General features: G+C 40.9%; 1 protein-coding gene across 4 annotated transcripts in view; it reads right to left on the bottom strand.

The window, feature by feature from the left end:
• Positions 1-13,980, bottom strand: part of MRPL42 (mitochondrial ribosomal protein L42) — a 47,636-nt gene extending 33,656 nt beyond the window's left edge. The window contains exons 1-2 of one of the 4 annotated variants that reach the window (XM_032297825.1): positions 13,840-13,980; positions 11,699-11,862 (exon numbers count right to left, since the gene is read on the bottom strand). In XM_032297825.1, the coding sequence (XP_032153716.1) occupies positions 11,699-11,748 (50 nt within the window). In that variant the 5' untranslated portion in view covers positions 11,749-11,862; positions 13,840-13,980. Of the gene's footprint in view, positions 1-11,698; positions 11,866-13,839 lie in introns of all 4 variants that reach the window. The other 3 variants (XM_032297842.1, XM_032297833.1, XM_032297850.1) reach the window with 3 other exon arrangements.
• Positions 13,981-15,526: the final 1,546 nt, after the last annotated feature.

Below are 15,526 nucleotides of genomic sequence, written 5' to 3'. Positions count from 1 at the left end.
TTAAATGTACTTGCCCAGCAGCTCTCAATGGAAAAACAGAGCTCACAGCTCAGCACCTGAGCTCCTATAAGGGACAGGCTGTCTCCTCAAGCAGCTCCCTGAACCCCATATATCCAAAGAGACACCTCGTAAAGGAGAGCTCAGACTGACATCTGGTGGGTGTCCTTCTGGGACAAAGATAACAGAAGAAACTGGCAGCAACCCTTACTGTTCTGCAGCCGCTGCAGGTGATCCCCAAGCAAGCAGGGCCTGCAGTGGACCTCAGCAGTCCTACAGCAGAGGGGCCTGACTGTTAGAAGGAAAACTAAGAAACAGAAAGAAATTCGAGACCATCCTGGTCAACATGGTGAAACCCCGTCTCTACTAAAAATACAAAAAATCAGCTGGGCATGGTGGCGCGTGCCTGTAATCCCAGCTACTCAGGAGGCTGAGGCAGGAGAATTGCCTGAACCCAGGAGGCAGAGGTTGCGGTGAGCCGAGATTGCGCCATTGCACTCCACCCTGGGTAACAAGAGCGAAACTTCGTCCCAAAAAAAAAAAAAAAAAAAAGAAACAGAAAGAAATAACTTCATCATCAATAAACCGGACGTCTACTCAGAGACCCCATCTGAAAGTCACCAACTACAAAGACCACAGGTAGATAAATCCATAAAGATGGGAAGATACCAGAGCAAAAAGGATGAAAATACCCAAAACCAGAACGTCTCTCCTCCTCCAAGGGATCACAACTCCTCACCAGCAAGGGAACAAGGCTGGATGGAGAATGAGTCTGATGAATTGACAGAAACAGGCTTCAGAAGGTGGGTAATCAGAAACTTCTCTGAGCTAAAAGAACATGTTCTAACTCAATGCAAAGAAACTATGAGCCTTGAATAAAGGTTTGATGAAATGCTAATGAGAATAAACAGCTTAGAGAGGAATACAAATGTATTGATGGAGCTGAAAAACACAACACGAGAACTTTGTGAAGCATACACAAGTTTCAAAAGCCGAATCGACCAAGCAGAAAAAAGGATTTCGGAGATTGAAGATCAACTCAATGAAATAAAACGAGAAGGCAAGATAGAGAAAAAAAGACTAAAAACAAACGAACAAAGCCTCCAAGAAATATGGGATTATGTGAAAAGACCTAATGTACATTTGATAGGCATACCTGAATGTGACAGAGAGAATGAATCCAAGCTGGAAAACACTCTTCAGGGTGTTATCCAGGAGAACTTCCCCAACCTACCAAGGCAGGCCAATATTCAAGTCCAGGAAACACAGAGAACACCACAAAGATATTCCTCAAGAAGAGCAACCCTAAAGCACATAATCGTCAGATTCACCAGGGTTGAAATGAAGGAAAAAATACTAAAGGTAGCCAGAGAGAAAGGTTGGGTTACCCACAAAGGGAAGCCCATCAGACTCACAGTGGATCTCTCGGCAGAAACCCTACAAGCCAGAAGAGAGTGGGGGCCAATACTCAACATCCTTAAAGAAAAGAACTTTAACCTAGAATTTCATATCCAGCTAAACTAAGCTTCATAAGCAAAGGAGAAATAAAATCCTTTACAAACAAGCAATTGCTGAGAGATTTATCACCACCAGCCCTGCTTTACAAGAGCTCCTGAAAGAAGCACTAAACACAGAAAGGAACAACCAGTACCAGCCACTCCAAAAATGTACCCAATGGTAAAGAGCATCGACACAATGAAGAAACTGCATCAACTAGTGAGCAAAATAACCAGCTTGCATCAAAATGGCAGGATCAAATTCACATATAACAATATTAACCTTAAATGTAAATGGGCTAAATGCTCCAATCAAAAGACACAGACTGGCAAATTGGATAGAGTCAAAACCTATCAGTGTGCTATATCCAGGAAACCCAACTCACTTGCAAGGATACACACAGACTCAAAATAAAGGGATGGAAGAAGATTTACCAAGCAAATGGAGAGCAAAAAAAAGCAGGAGTTGCAATCCTAGTCTCTGATAAAATAGACTTTAAACCAGCAAAGATCAAAAGAGACAAAGAAGGGCATTACATAATGGTAAAAGGATCAATGCAACAAGAAGAGCTAATGATCCTAAATATACAGGCACCCAATACAGGAGCACCCAGGTACATAAAGCAAGTTCTCAATGATCTACAAAGAGACTTAGACTCCCATACAATAATAGTGGGAGACTTTAACACTCCACTGGCATTATTAGATCAACGAGACAGAAAATTAACAAGGATACCCAAGACTTGAACTCAGACCTGGACCAAGCAAACCTAATAGACATTTACAGAACTCTTCACCCCAAATCCACAGAATATACATTCTCCTCAGCACCACATCACAACTGCTCTAAGACTGACTACATAATTGGAAGTAAATCACTTCTCAGCAAATGCAAAAGAACAGAAATCATAACAAACAGTCTCTCAGACCACAGTGCAATCAAATTAGAACTCAGAATTAAGAAACTAACTCAGAACCGCACAACTTCGTGGAAACTGAACAACTGGCTCTTGAATGTTGATTGTATAAACAATGAAATGAAGGCAGAAATAAAAATGTTCTTCGAAACCAACAAGAATGAAGACACAATGTACCATAATCTCTGGGACAAATTTAAAGCAGTGTCTAGAGGAAAATTTATAGCAATAAATGCCCACATGAAAAGCAAGGAAAGATCTAAAATCAACACCCTATTATCAAAATTGAAAGAGCTAGAGGAGCAAGATCAAAAAAACAAAAGCTAGCAGAAGACAAGAAATAACTAAAATCAGAGCAGAACTTAAAGAGACAGATACACACAAAAAAACCTTCAAAAAAAAAAAAATCAATAAATCCAGGAGCTACTTTTTTTAAAAGATCAACAAAATAGACAGACCACTAGCCAGATTAATAAAAAAGAAAAGAGAGAATAATCAAATAGATGTAATAAAAAACTATAAAGGGGATATCACCACAGATTCCACAGAAATACAAACAACAATCAGAGATTACTACAAACAACTCTATGCACATAAACCAGTAGACCTGGAAGAAATGGATAAATTCCTGGACACGTGCAACCTCCCAAGCCTAAACCAGGAAGAAGTTGAAACCCTGAATAGACCAATAACAAGGGCTGAAGTTTAGGCAGCAATTAATAGCCTACCAACCAAAGAAAGCCCAGGTCCAGATGGGTTCACAGCCGAATTCTACCAGACATACAAAGAAGAGCTGGAACCACTCCTTCTGAAACTAATCCAAACACTCCAAAAAGAAGGAATCCTTCCCAAATCATTTTATGAAACCAACATCATCCTGATACTAAAACCCAGCAGAGACTCAACAAGAAAAGAAAACTTCAGGCCAATATCCATGAGGAATACAGATGCAAAAATGTTCAGTAAAATACTGGCAAACCAATTGCAACAGCATATCAAAATGCTTATCCATCACAATCAAGTAGGTTTTATCCCGGGGATGAAAGGCTGGTTCAACATTCGCAAGTCTATAAATGTAATTCACCACATAAACAGAACCAAAGACAAAAACCACATGATTATCTCCATAATAGATGCAGAGAAGGCCTTTAATAAAATTCAACAGCCTTTATGCTAAAACCTCTCAATAAACTAGGTATCGATGGAATGTATCTCAAAATAATAAAAACTATTTATGACAAACTCACAGCCAATATCATACTGAATGAGCAAAAACTGGAAGCATTCCCTTTGAAATCTGGCACTAGAAAAGGATGCCCTCTCTCATCATTCCTATTCAATGTAGTATTGGAAGTTCTAGCCAGAGCAATCAGGCAAGAAAAAGAAATAAAGGTATTAGATTAGGAAAGGAGGAAGTCAAATTGTCTCTATTTGCAGACGACATGATTGTATATTTACAAGACCCCATCATCTTAGCGCAAAATCTCCTCAAACTGATAAGCAACTTCAGCGAAGTCTCAGGATACAAAATCAATCACAAGCATTCCTATACACCAGTAACAGACTTAAAGACAGCCAAATCAAGAATGAACTGCCATTCACAATTGCTACAAAGAGAGTAAAATAACTAGGAATACAACTAACAAAGGATGTAAAGGATCTCTTCAAGAAGAACTACAAACCACTTCTCAAGGAAATAAGAGAGGACACAAACAGTTGGAAAAACATTCCATGCTCATGGTTAGGAAGAATCTATATTGTGAAAATGACCATATTGCCCAAAGTAATTTATAGATTCAATGCTATCTCCATCAAGCTACATAGGACCCTCTTCACAGAACTGGAAAAAACCACCTTAAATTTCATATGGAACCAAAAGAGAGACCGCATAGCCAAGTCAATTCTAAGCAAAAAGAACAAAGCTGGAGGCATCATGCTACCTGACTTCAAACTATACTACAAGGTTACAGTAATCAAAACAGCATGGTACTGGCACCAAAACAGAGATATAGACCAATGGAACAGAACAGAGGCCTCAGAGGCAACACCACATATCTACAACCATCTGATCTTTGACCAACCTGACAAAAACAAGCAATGGGGAAAGGATTCCCTATTTAATAAATGGTGTTGGGAAAACTGGCTAGCCATGTGCAGAAAGTAGAGACTGGACCCCTCCCTGACACCTTACACTAAAATTAATTCCAGATGGATTAAAGACTTAAACATAAGACATAACAACATAAAAACCCTAGAAGAAAAACCTAGGCAAAACCATTCAGGATATAGGCATAGGCAAGGACTTGATGACCAAAACACCAAAAGCATTGGCAACAAAATCCAAAATAGACAAATGGGATTTAATTAAACTCCAGAGGTTCTGCACAGCAAAAGAAACAATCATTAGCGTGAACTGGCAACCAACAGAATGGGAAAAAATTTTTGCAATCTACCCATCTGACAAAAGACTTATATCCAGAATCGACAAAGAACTAAAACAGATTTACAAGAAAAAAAAAAACAAGGAAACCCATTCAAAAGTGGGAGAAGGATATGGACAGACAATTTTCAAAGAAGACATGTATGAGGCCAACAAACATATGAAAAAATGCTCATCATCACTGGTCATTAGAAAAATGCAAATCAAAACTACATTGAGATACTAATCTCACGCCAGTTAGAATGGCAATCACTAAAAAAATCTGGAGACAACAGATGCTGGAGAGGATGTGGAGGAAAAGGAACATTTTTACACTGTTGGTGGAAGTGTAAATTAGTTCAACCATTGTGGAAGACAGTGTGGCGATTCCTCAAGGACCTTGAAATAGAAATTCCATTTGACCCAGTAATCTCATTACTGGGTATATATCCAAAGGATTATAAATCATTCTATTATAAAGACACATGCACACGTATGTTCACTGCAGCACAGTTTACAATAGCAAAGACTTGGAACCAACCCAAATGCCCATCGATGATAGACTGGACAGGGAAGATGTGACACATATACACCATGGAATACTATGCAGCCATAAAAAATGATAAGTTCGTGTCCTTTGTTGGGAAATGGGTGAACCTGGAAACCATCATTCTCAGCAAACCGACACAAGAACAAAAAATCTAATACCACATGTTCTCACTCATAGGCAGGTGTTGAACAATGACAACACATGGACACAGGGAGGGGAGCATCACACACTGAGGTCTGTTGGGCAGGACTAGGGGAGGGACAGTGGGGGTTAGGGAGTTGGGGAGGGATAACATGAGGAGAAATGTCAGGTATAGTGATGGGGATGGAGGCAGCAAAGCACATTGCCATGTATGTACAATCCTGCAAGTTCTTCATATGTACCCCAGAACCTAAAGTGCAATAAATTATATATATATATATACACATATATATATATATGTATATATATAAAATAAAATCAAAAAATTTTTTAAAGTTAAAAAAAAATTAAAATTGATGGGGGGCAGTGGCTCACTCCGGTAATCTCTCAGCACTTTGCACAGCTGAGGCAGAAGGATTGGTTGACCCAGAAGTTCAAGACCAGCCTGGGCAAGATAGTTGGGCCATATAGTGAGAATCCATCTCTATTAAAAAAAATGAATAGTAAAAAATATAAATTAAGAAAATACAAGTTTGTATCTCTGAATAAAAACCAGCTAGATGATACACATTTTCACTGAAAGAAACATGACTGGGAGGCAGAATTAAGTGTTCTGAAATATACAGAAAAGAAAACTCAAGACAACAATATTTTAGTTAACAAGAAACTCAGTAAAATTTCTGCTCTGTGTTTACACAGATATTTGTTTGAGCCCTCATGACACCCTTATCACATTCTGCCTCACATTCTGGGCATTCCTAATTTTGCTAGATGTCTGTTTCACCTACAAGTCTAAATGAATTCCTTAAGGTCAGGAACTGTACTTTCTTCATTACTGTGTCCCCTATAGTGCCTACGCATTAAAAAGTGATTGCCGAACTGCCTCTCAAATGTTTCTGCATAACTGATACTTGAAAAATTCATAAGACTGAGCACAGTGGCTCACACCTGTAATACCAGGACTATGGGAGGCTGAGGCAGGTGGATACTTGAGCCCAGAAGTTCAAGACCAGCCTAGGCAACATGAAAAAACCCATCTCTACAAAGAAATACAAAAAATAGGCCAGGCGTGGCAGCTCATGCCTGTAATTCCAGCATTTTGGGAAACCAAGGCAGGTGGATCACCTGAGGTCAGGAGATTAAGACAAGCCTGACCAACATGGGTGAAATCCTGTCTCTACTAAAAATAGAAAAATTAGCTGGCATGGTGGTACGCACCTGTAGTCCCAGCTACTTGGGAGGCTGAGGCAGGGAATTGCTTGAACCCGGGAGGCGGAGGTTGCAGTGAGCCAAGATCATGCCATTGTACTCCAGCCTGTGACAGAGTGAGACTCCGTCTCAAAAAAAAAAAAAAATTAGCTGGGCATGGTGGTACATGCTTGTAATTCCAGCTACTTGGGAGGCTGAGGCAGGAGGATCAGTTAAACTTGGGAGGTGGAGGTTGCAGCGAGCCGAGAGTACACCACTGCACTCCAGCTTGGGAAACAAGAGTGAAACTCCAACTCAAAAAAAAGTAAATACATAATCAGACATGGTGGTGCACATCTGTCTCGCTTACTAGGGAGACTGGGAAAGGACGATCACCTGAGCCCAAGGAGGCCAAGACTGCAGTGAGCCAAGATTGTGCCACTGCACTCCAGCCTGGGCAACAGAGTGAGACCTCATCTCAAAAACAAAAAGAAAAGAAAAGAAAAACTCATTACCTGACATTTTACCAACAGAAGTAATTCTAGATATAGAAGTAGCAGAAGCTATAAATTAGGACCAATGTCAAAGTTAACACCAATCAAGCCAAAGCAACTCAATGTGCCAAAGGAATTTCAATTAACAATCATTTCTGTAATTTATGGGTTATTCTTGTTACATATATATGTTTAATTGCATTTTGATAAGAGCTATGAAAGCTAAAAGTTGTCCCATCTTCAAATGCTCAGTATTTTACCTTGCTACAGAAAAGGAGGTACAGTTCAAAGCATACTGGACCAAGTAAGGTGGAGAGATCCAGATTTTCGTCACAGTTCTCATTTACCAAACAATGTGACCTTCGGTAAATTTATGAGGGCCAGAGAATTCAAGGTTCTTTACCTTCATAAAGAGGATAATGCTACCTGGGTCACCAACATCAAAGCTGTTATAAGGATCAAATGGTTTAACAAGCTTTCAAAAACTGTAAAGTATTCTACATTCCCAGGCTATTTGGGAAATTTTTAAATATTCCTTCTAGAATATAGGGAAGTCTTTTTATTTTTGCTTATCAAACTTTCTTCCTTAATCATAATTTTGCTTTGCCTCCAATGTTAATGTCCGTCCCTTTTTTTACTAAATATCAATAATAATAGCAATAAAACTTTCTTTAATTTTAGTTTTTTCTTCTTGAGACAGTGTCTCGCTCTGTCGCCCAGGCTGGAGTCCAGTGGCACAATCACAGCCTCGGACTCCTGGGCTCAAGGAATCTCCCTACCTCAGCCTCCTGAGTTGGCTGGGTCCCTCCTGGGACCACAGGTACACACTACCTTGTCCAGCTAATTTTTGTAGAAATGGAGTTTCATCATGTCTCCCAGTCTGGTCTCAAACTTTTGAGCCTGCCTCAGTCTCCCAAAGTGCTGGTATTACAGGTATGAGCCACCCTGCCCAGCCCCTTACTTTGAATAATAGTCATAATAGGAACTTTGAAAAATAAGGGACTTTTAGGATGTAAGAAGTTAGGTCACTGAGTATCAGGATGACTGATAATGGAATGATTTTCTAGGGTAACCTAACTCTTAGTTAACTTGCTATTTTGAGAGTAACTCTAATCCATTCAGATCACTTCAGCAAACACTGATGTATCTCCTATCATGAATGAGAGGATACAAAAATGAATTAAATACAGTGCAAGCTTAGTGGGAAATCCAGTGGGGAAAAAGATACATAAACAATTTTCAATCATCCAGGGACACTTTAAATTGGTTTTCCAATGGACCTGTGTGAGGACTAACTGTTTCAAAGCATAGGCTATGTAAAAACTTATTGGATCTGACTTCATTAGCCTAGGAGCTGGGTTCCTGCAAGGCAAAGAGGAGGCTAAGAAGTAGGGGTCTTTCTCCCGATTCTCAACAACAAAAATGCTCCTAGATAGTCAAAAGCTGACTGCAGTTTTGTTGTGACTTATTTTAGTTCATATCTAAAGTCTCTTAGCACTCTCCTGCTCCATTTGCTGAATTCTAAACTGATTTTACTTTGAATATAATGTAATAAATGTTATTATATTTAGTGCCCTAAAAAAGGGGAGAGTGGGACAAGCAAGGAAGCAGGGATGGAAAGCTTCCTATAAGAGCAGGGTTTGGTGGCTGGACATGGTGACTTAAGCCTACAATCCCAGCACTCTGGGAGGCTGAGGCAGGCGGATCACTTGAGTTCAGGAGTTTGAGGCCTGTCTGTCAACATGGTGAAACACCTTCTCTACTAAAAATACAAAAATCAGGCCAGGTGCATTGGCTCAGGCCTGTAATCCCAGCACTTTGGGAGGCCAAGGCAGGCAGATCATTTGAGGTTGGGAGTTCGAGACCAGCCTAGCCAACATGGTGAAAACTCCACCTCTACTAAAAATACAAATATTAACCAGGCATGGTGGCAGGTGCCTGTAATCCCAGCTACCTGGAAGGCTGAGGCAGGAAAATCATTCGAACCGGGAAGGGAGAGGTTGCAGTGAGCCACAATCACGCCTCTGCACTCCAGCCTGGACAACTAAGCAAGATGCTGTCTCAAAAAATAGAATAAAATAAAATAAATTAAAATAAAATAAAAAAGAGTAGGATCCGGCAAACTTCTGAGCATTATATTCAACAAAGATGTTTACTGAGTAAAATATTTTTCCTCGCCTCAAGCACAACAAATTGCCTATTTATTACTTTACTTTTTATTCTCTTCTTCCAACAGCTCTTTTCTCCTTAATTCAATAAACAAATTTTCAATTACAAATGGTAGTAAATATGAAATAAGAAGGAGGAGACAAAGGTCAAGCAGAGATGTGTTAAAGAAGTCAGCTGGGCCGGGCGCGGTGGCTCAAGCCTGTAATCCCAGCACTTTGGGAGGCTGAGGCGGGTGGATCACAAGGTCAAGAGATCAAGACCATCCTGGTCAACATGGTGAAACCCCGTCTCTACTAAAAAACTACAAAAAATTAGCTGGGCATGGTGGCGCGTGCCTGTAGTCCCAGCCACTCAGGAGGCTGAGGCAGGAGAATTGCCTGAACCCAGGAGGCGGAGGTTGCGGTGAGCCGAGATCGCGCCATTGCACTCCAGCCTGGGTAACAAGAGCGAAACTGTCTCAAAAAAAAAAAAAAGAAGAAGTCAGCTGCACTTGCATGTCTACCAGAGCACTATTCACAATAGTGAAAACATGGAAACAAGCCCATCAATGGTGGACTAGATAAAGAATATGTGGTATATATGTATGGATTATGTAATAATATATGTATTATTATGTATATGTATATATATTATGTACATATGTAATAATATATATGGATTATTACACAGACATTAAAACAAATGAAACCATGTCCTTTGCAGCTACATAGTTGCAGCTGGAGGCTATTATCCTAAGTGAATTAATGCAAAAACAGCCAAATACTACATGTTCTTACTCGTAAGTAGGAGGTAAACATTGAGTATAAATGGACACAAAGATGGGAATAATATGACACTTGGGACTCAAAAAGGGAGGGATGGAGGGAAGGTCTGAAAAACTTCCTATTGGGTACTATGTTCACTATTTGGGTGATGTGTTCAGTTGAAGCCCAAACCTCAGTATATATAATATATCCACATAACAAATCTGCATATGTACCTCCTGAATCTAAAATAAAACATAAAAGTAAAAAGTTGGCTCACATAGTTAAACATAAAAAGGCAAGCCTACTATAGCCTTCTCAACATGTCTACTTTAGAAATGGGAGAATAGTTTACAGACAGGAAAAGGAAAAAGAAAGCACAGCTAGCTGAGAAAAAAGACTTTAATATTCTTTTTTTTTTTTTTTTTTTTTGAGACGGAGTTTCGCTCTTGTTACCCAGGCTGGAGTGCAATGGCGCGATCTCGGCTCACCGCAACCACCGCCTCCTGGGTTCAGGCAATTCTCCTGCCTCAGCCTCCTGAGTAGCTGGGATGACAGGCACGCACCACCATGCCCAGCTAATTTTTTGTAGTTTTAGTAGAGACGGGGTTTCACCATGTTGACCAGGATGGTCTCGATCTCTTGACCTCGTGATCCACCCACCTCGGCCTCCCAAAGTGCTAGGATTACAGGCTTGAGCCACCGCGCCCGGCCTTTAATGTTCTATTTACTTATTTGGGTCCATGCTTTGACTGTCAAACAAGTATTAACAGGTTTTCGACATATATATATGTTAAAATATACAGTTCTTTAGAAAAGAAAGGCCTAAATTACATTTCATTTTTAAAAAATGGCTAAGTACATTAAAAAAACACGAGAATTCACCAAAATATTAACAATGATTATCTTTGGAAGATGGGACTGTGAATTTACCCTTTATTTGCACATTTTAAAAACTACCAAAAAAGTAATACATGCAACCAAATAAGAGAAAATTACCCTTAACCAGTCCCTCACTCCTGCCCTTAGCCAAATCCCAAGAGTGGTCTACACAGATAACAACTGTTTGTTCCAGACCTTTTACCTTTGCATTTATGCATATGCACATATGCATATGACAGATCATCTTTTAAACATACAAACAAGATCATATGATAGATATATCATATGATAGATACATATAGATATGGTTCTGACATGCTTTGTTTTTATTTGGAGATCTGTCCATGTCAGTAACAGCTGCATGATAGTCACAGTTAAGATATACCATAATTTATCCATTCCTCTGCCCAACCCACACTTTGTTTTTAGTGATGAGGTCTTGCTATATTGCCTAGGCTGGTCTCAAATTCCTGGCCTCAAGCAATCCTCCCACCTCAGCCTCCCAAAGTGCTGGGATTATAGGTATGAGACACCACATCTGACCTATCCATTCCCCTTTTGACTGACATTTAGGTTTTCTCCCATTTTCCATTATTGCAAATACTGTTGCAAATTACAGGCGTATACAATGACTAAACACTTTAAATTTTCTATATTCTTAAAAGTTTAAAACTTTTTAAACATTAAAAAAATTTCACTTACTCTGGATTGGAAATAAATGTTTCAAGATAGTTTTCTTTGACATCACCCATTTTACTGCAGCTACAGCCATGGTGTTTCAAGATGCTTATCAAGTGGTATGAAAAAAGATGTTCTGAAGAGAAACTGCCTTTAAAATCTGCTTCTAGGCATCCTAATTTCTACTCCTGCTGAAGAGATAAAGAAAAATCAGTGCTACCCATGGTAAACTTAAGTTATATTAAAACACCACAAGAATAAGGTAAGAATCACTGCCTTGAAGTCAACTGAAGCAATGCTTTTAAACAACTTTGCAATTCCACATGATTTAGTAACAGGACAAAGAGCAACATGGTCAAAATATAAGCTCAGAACCACTGGAACTATATCCATCACTATTTCTCTTAGATGCAAACTTCTCTGCCCCCAGTGCAGCTCCTTCCACTTAATGCTCAGTAAATGTATAATTACTCTTGAAACAGTCACTCAGAAATGGTACAGAGTATTTATTCTCATAATGCTAGTGTGTCTGTGTACAACCTCCCAGGTTCTATACACAAGATAATACATCACTTACAGTACTATCCTGTTTCTGATTAAATGAAAATATTTCTGTCTGCCATGAGCCATTAATAATAATAATAATAATAATAATGATAAATATCAAACAAGAAGCCTTATCCTTAGCATATTAAATACTCATTTGGAGGAACTCATATAAATGTCCTAAAGTCCCAGATAAAATGTCACCATCTTATATGTGTATAAGGTCTTTAACTTTCCAAGTTGCTTTCACCACCATTTCATTTTGCTCTCGTATTAATCATGTGAGGTATCTTTCTTCTGATACGTAAAGAAACTAAAGTACAAAACTTAAACGTCTTGCTTCCAAGGACTTTAGTGTCAGTCACTGCCAAACTGGGAAACTCTGAACAAGTCATTAACTAAAGGATCCTCAGTTTCTCAATGGCAAGATGGGGAAAACAACCACAGTATTCATGGGCCGTTGTGAATAAATGACAAATAACCATTGTTAAACCTTGTTTTTAATAGTCCTCAATGGGCCTGGCGAGGTGGTTCACGCCTGTATTCCCAGCACTTTGGGAGACCGAGGCAGGAGGATCAACTGAGGTCGGGAGCTCGAGGTTAGCCTGATCAACATGGAGAAACCCCCGTCTCTAATAAAACTTAAAAAATTAGCCGGGCGTGGTGGCGCATGCCTGTAACCCCAGCTACTCAGGAGGCTGAGGCAGGAGAATCGCTTGAACCTGTGAGGCGGAGTTTACGGTGAGCCCACATCGTACCACTGCACTCCAGCCTAGGCAACAAGAGTAAAACTCCGTCTCAAAAAAAAAAAAAAAAAAAAGTCCTCAATGACTAGCCCTGTCCTTCCTCCAATGGTGATAAAGGGGAATTAGGACACAGGCCCTCTTATTTGCTAGACTAAACCAAGCACACTGATACCTTGCACTGCTAGCACACTAACACTGTTAACCCTGAGCACATAAGTGTGTTTAGTTTACAACCACTTTCATATACATTATGTGTGCTCTGACTTTCACATGTCTGTGAAGCAGGCATTTTCATTTCACAAATTAAGAACAAAGGCTCAGAGAGGTCAACTGATTACTTGCCGAGTATATCACTGCTTAATAGGTGACATACGTGGGACGTAAACCCTTGACCTTGACCACGAACAAAATATCTTGGGGGAACTTAGGTCCCCTCTGTCCAGAGCCCAGAGGCAAGCACACCCTGCTGGGAGTGAGATTATTCACCCCAGGAAGATCATTTCAGAGGTCAAGTTCCTTGGCCCGGAATTCAACCCCAAAGCAAAAACTACATAGCCTCTGAGGGTCCGAAGTTTGAGGAACAGGCTACCAGGAGCACAGGGACAGATCCAAAAGACTTCGACCTAGAGGAGTCCCTAGAGCCACAGCAGCATCAGCTCCCCGCAGACGTCCGCCAGGGAATGACGGGGGCGCTACATGAAGCGTGCGACCACATGCCGGCCCTTCTGCAGAAAGGACAAAGGCTGGGGATGCAGGCAGCCTCGCCCTGCTGGGAACGACAGGCGGAAGACCTCGACACCTGCCAACAAACACTGCGGGCCTGGCCCAGCTTCGAGGGAGTCCTCGACAGGAAGAGGAGAGAGCAGCAGTTACCTTCACAGCTTCTCACCACGAGCCCGCCATCTTGTTTCAAGCCGGGTCCTGCGAGACAGCGCCGCGAGCGCCCTCCCGGCCCGCTAGGTGTTCTGGGAAATGTAGTCTCCGTGGGAAAGCAGCTAGGGAAGGCAGGGTTGGTCACCTGCCTCTAGCTGTAGCGGCGTGGCTGCAACATTAACAAGGTGCCCAGAAAACAAAATCACTGCCCCAAACACATATCCTTAGAAAGTGACAAGGATTTTCTTTTTTTGAGACAGTATCACTCTGCCGCCCAGGCTTGAGTGCAGTGGCGTCATCACGGCTCACTGCAGCCTCTACCTCCTGGGTTCGAGGGATCCTCCCACCTCAGCCTCCTAAATACCTAGTACTACAGGCGCGCACCACCACGCCCTGCTAATTTTTTTTTCTTTTCATGGCACATGTATACCTAGCCCTGCTAATTTTTAATTTTTTTTTGTAGAGACGGCGTCTCGCTATCTTGCCCAGGCTGGTCTCAAGCAATCCTCCCGCCTCTGTCTCCCAAAGCGCTGGAATTACAGATGTGAGCCACCGTGTGAGCATACATGTATTTTTTTTAAATCTTAATATTCAGAGAAATAGTAGATTGCCCTTTAGTAGATGAGTTAAAGTTTCCCTGGGGAAAAGACATTCCAGAGAAGCCCTGAAATGTGGGTGCTATGATTTGGACATTTGAAATCAGAACTTGGAGAGGCCCTCCACTCGAAAAACCTGGCATTGTGCCCTCAGAACTGTGCTGGCTACCTATTACGGGAGGAAGTAATTATGCATAATCTTGGACCTCACCTTCCATCCTTGGAGGAAGGAAAGACCCCTGGACCTTTGCACTCTCTGTTCTCATTGCCAGCAATTCTCTTCTCTCACCTCTTCTCATGACCATACTGTATACAGACCTTTCTCAAATATCATCATAGGACTACACCATTAAAATAGCCTCACCCACAATTATTCCATGCCCTGCTTTATGCTTTATTTTCCTTCAGAACATTTACCGTTGCCTGACTTTATACTGATTATTTGTTTGTTCGTTTAATGTCCCTCTCTCTCTCTTTTTTTTTTTTTTTTTTTTTTAGATGGAGTCTAGCTCTGTTGCCCAGGCTGGAGTACAATGGTGCAATCTTGGCTCACTGGAACCTCTACCTCCCAGGTTCAAGTGATTCTCCTGCCTCAGTCCCCTGAGTAGCTGGGATACAGGTGCCTGCCACCATGCCCAGCTAATTTTTGTATTTTTAGTAGAGATGGGGTTTCACCATGTTGGCCAGGCTGATGTCAAACTCGTGACCTCAGGTGATCTGCCCGCCTCAGCCTCCCTAAGTGCTGGGATTACAAGCATGAGCCACGCTCCTGGCCTTGTTTTATGTCTCTTATGCTGGACAATGTAAACTCTGTGAAGGCAGAGACATATGTCTGTCTTGTTCCTTGAGGTATGGGTTATATGCCAACCCAGCACCTCAAACTGTGCTTGGCCTCATTATAGGTCTCCAGTAAGTGTTTTCTGAATGAATGAAAAGACTAGATAACACTGCCAAATATCCAAAACAGTAGATGATTGGCTGGTAAAGCAGATGTGATTGCCTGGAAATTCCCTTTTCCCATGATTTGCAAAATTTTGTTTTTGTATATTTTTCTAAGAAAGGATATACAGGGGATGAGCACGGTGGCTCAT

This window comes from Sapajus apella, unplaced genomic scaffold (genome assembly GCF_009761245.1).
Source record: "Sapajus apella isolate SASKATOON/1434 unplaced genomic scaffold, GSC_monkey_1.0 scaffold2, whole genome shotgun sequence".
NCBI lineage: Eukaryota > Metazoa > Chordata > Mammalia > Primates > Cebidae > Sapajus > Sapajus apella.
The sequence above is the reverse complement of the archived record's forward strand: the minus strand, read 5'-3'. Positions and strand labels throughout refer to the sequence as shown.